This window comes from Galeopterus variegatus, unplaced genomic scaffold (genome assembly GCF_000696425.1).
Source record: "Galeopterus variegatus unplaced genomic scaffold, G_variegatus-3.0.2 Scaffold14537, whole genome shotgun sequence".
Taxonomy (NCBI): Eukaryota; Metazoa; Chordata; class Mammalia; order Dermoptera; family Cynocephalidae; genus Galeopterus; species Galeopterus variegatus.
This window is the reverse complement of record NW_007740648.1, coordinates 20810-23391: the sequence shown is the minus strand read 5'-3', so window position 1 is coordinate 23391 and position 2582 is coordinate 20810. Positions and strand designations below refer to the sequence as shown.

The 2582-nt window shown below is 35.2% G+C and overlaps 1 protein-coding gene across 1 annotated transcript in view; it reads right to left on the bottom strand.

Annotated features, from left to right (window-relative positions):
- LOC103581996 (spermatogenesis-associated protein 6-like) overlaps nucleotides 1-2582 on the bottom strand; it is a gene marked incomplete at both ends in the record, with an annotated part of 24100 nt that overhangs the window by 2494 nt on the left and 19024 nt on the right. Inside the window, one exon of the mRNA XM_008563687.1 lies at nucleotides 1111-1295. Within this exon, the coding sequence (XP_008561909.1) occupies nucleotides 1111-1295 (185 nt within the window). The remainder of the gene's footprint in view (nucleotides 1-1110; nucleotides 1296-2582) is intronic.

Here is a 2582-nt window from a genome sequence, read left to right as displayed (position 1 = left end):
AAACATATTTAATTTCAATGAATATTTACACAAATAGTGTGTGTACTCCTGTGTGTGTGGGGGGGGGCACCTATACCAATGTTTCAATGATCCCCTTAGGCATGTTTCTAATAGACTAGAAGTAAAGTTCATCAAAATTCCATATCTCAGGACTGAGTTCACCAACATGTCTCCATCCATTCCAAATGCTTACAACACTAATGAGGATACAGACAATCTGTTCAGAACAGTGATGTTTTACTACAGTATCCGAACTAACACACTCTTGTTTGAATCATCAGTTTTGACCTGAACTTTTGATATATTCTCCACAGTTAAATAAATCTTTATTAATTATGTTTCATGACCCTGATATGTATAGGAATTTAGTGTTCAACTTTAGTTTTTTGATACCATCTATAAACTTATTTCCAGGTTGCTGACAGTGTGTCTCTTAAGTTTTCAAATTTCTATAAAATTTTTTAAATAACGAGGGATGATTTTTTTTAAATTTATGACAAAAACATTGTTTTCTATGTTACTACTTGTGACAGAGGCAAGAAATTTCCAATTCGCATTAAAATAGATAAATATATATGAAGAGAAATTGTTTCTTTCACAATCAAATTATAACAAATATCTGACTTTGGTTAACGAGCCATTTTTAGGAGAGCTGGAATCTTTCTTTCCATGATTAAGATTCTCTTGGAGAGTTGGGGGGAGGTTATTTAAGAAAACTAGATACCATCTACCAACAACATATAGATCACCATTATTACCCAATGAAAAATATAACCTATGCTATTTTTATACTTAAAGCATGTCTATAATCTTAAATTCCTGTGAACCTACTTAAAACTATCACATACTCTACTCACTTTTAAGAACCACAGTATTTAACTAGGGTTAAAGTGACCCATATCTGGTTAATAAACTTACTTTTAGAGAACTGAGCTAGGGAGGAATACCTAACACTATGTAATATGTTTATCCCCCAAAAAAACAACTTAAGCAAGCCTCTTAAAATCAAATCATACTTTTACAAATAATCACTTCACATGCATACTTGCTGCCTTCCCTTTCTAATGTTGATTATTCAAAGATTAGTACAGAAAGAGAGACACACATTACCTTTCCCTGAGAGAAGCTCTATTTAACACAGGGCTTGGAGAATGCTTCGGCACTGTAGAGGGTGCTGAATGAACTAGTAAGGTCCTTGCTGAATGCTGGGGCTTGTTACATGACCTTGAGCTCAAATACTCTTCACACCTTTCTAAAGAGTCATCGAAATCTCTCCCATGGGGTGTCCTGATAACCTGTTTAAAAACACATATATGCATATAGTATATATAGTAGCACAATATATAGTAACATTACACACACACACGTACTTTTAATAAAAGTAATAAAAGTATATGCCACAGCTATATTTGAAGATAAACTTCAGAATGTAGTAGTCATTATTATCACTAAAAGATTAAATATTAAATACATCTGGATTGAATACTCCACATGTACAAAATTTATAAAAATGTATCAACTTGAAATGCTTTTGAGTAGGGGTGGAGTTGGCATAGAGGTATATGTATATAAAATGAACATACACACACAGAAGCCAAGTGTTAGCATAGTTTAGCTATGAGGTCAAAGAGAACTAGATTCAAATTCTAGCTCTAATGCTCATTCATTGCCTCATCTGTTCTGGGGACGGACAAATGAATAAATAAGGATAGACAAATGAATAAAATTTCTGCCCTGTGGAAATTATATTCTAGTAAAATATACATTCTAGTAAGGACAGAGATATTTAAAATACACACATACACACCAAGGTAAATAAGTAAAACACAGGATATGTTCAAGAATGTTAAGTACCATGGGAAGAAATAAAGCAAGAAAGAGGATAAGTGCTGATGGGTGGGGTGAGAAGGGTATGTGGGGAAGGAACTGTAATTTTAAGTGAGACAGTCATTGGGGGCCTCACAGAGAAAAGAACATCTTAGTAAAGACCTGTAGACTTTAGAAAAGATCACAAGACCTAAGTCACAGAGACACCTATGGGAAGAACATTCCAGAAAGAGAGAAAAATAAACGCAAAGATCCTGGGGATTGGAGTGGAGAGCATGCCTATATGTTAGCAAGGAAGCCAGTAGGGCAGGATTGAGTAGTAAAAAATGTGGTCAGAAAGGTAGGGTTTTTTCTTATTTTTTATGGCAGAGTAGTATTCCATTGTGTAAATATACCACATTTTCATTATACACTCATCTGGTGATGGGTATTTAGGTTGATTCCAATGCTTGGCTATTGTAAATAGAGCTGCAAAGAACACGGGAGTGCAGGTATCCCTTCGACATAATGATTTCCATTCCTTTGGGTATGTACCCAGCAGTGGGATTGCTGGATCATATGGTAGTTCTATGTGTAGTTGTCTGAGGAACCTCCATACTGTTTTCCACAATGGCTGCATCAATTTACGTCCCACCAACAGTGTAGGATTCCTCTTTCTCTGCATCCTTGCCAGCATTTGTTATTCTGTCTTTTGGATAACAGCCAGTCTAACTGGGGTGAAATGATATCTCAGAGTGCTTTTGATTTGCATTTCC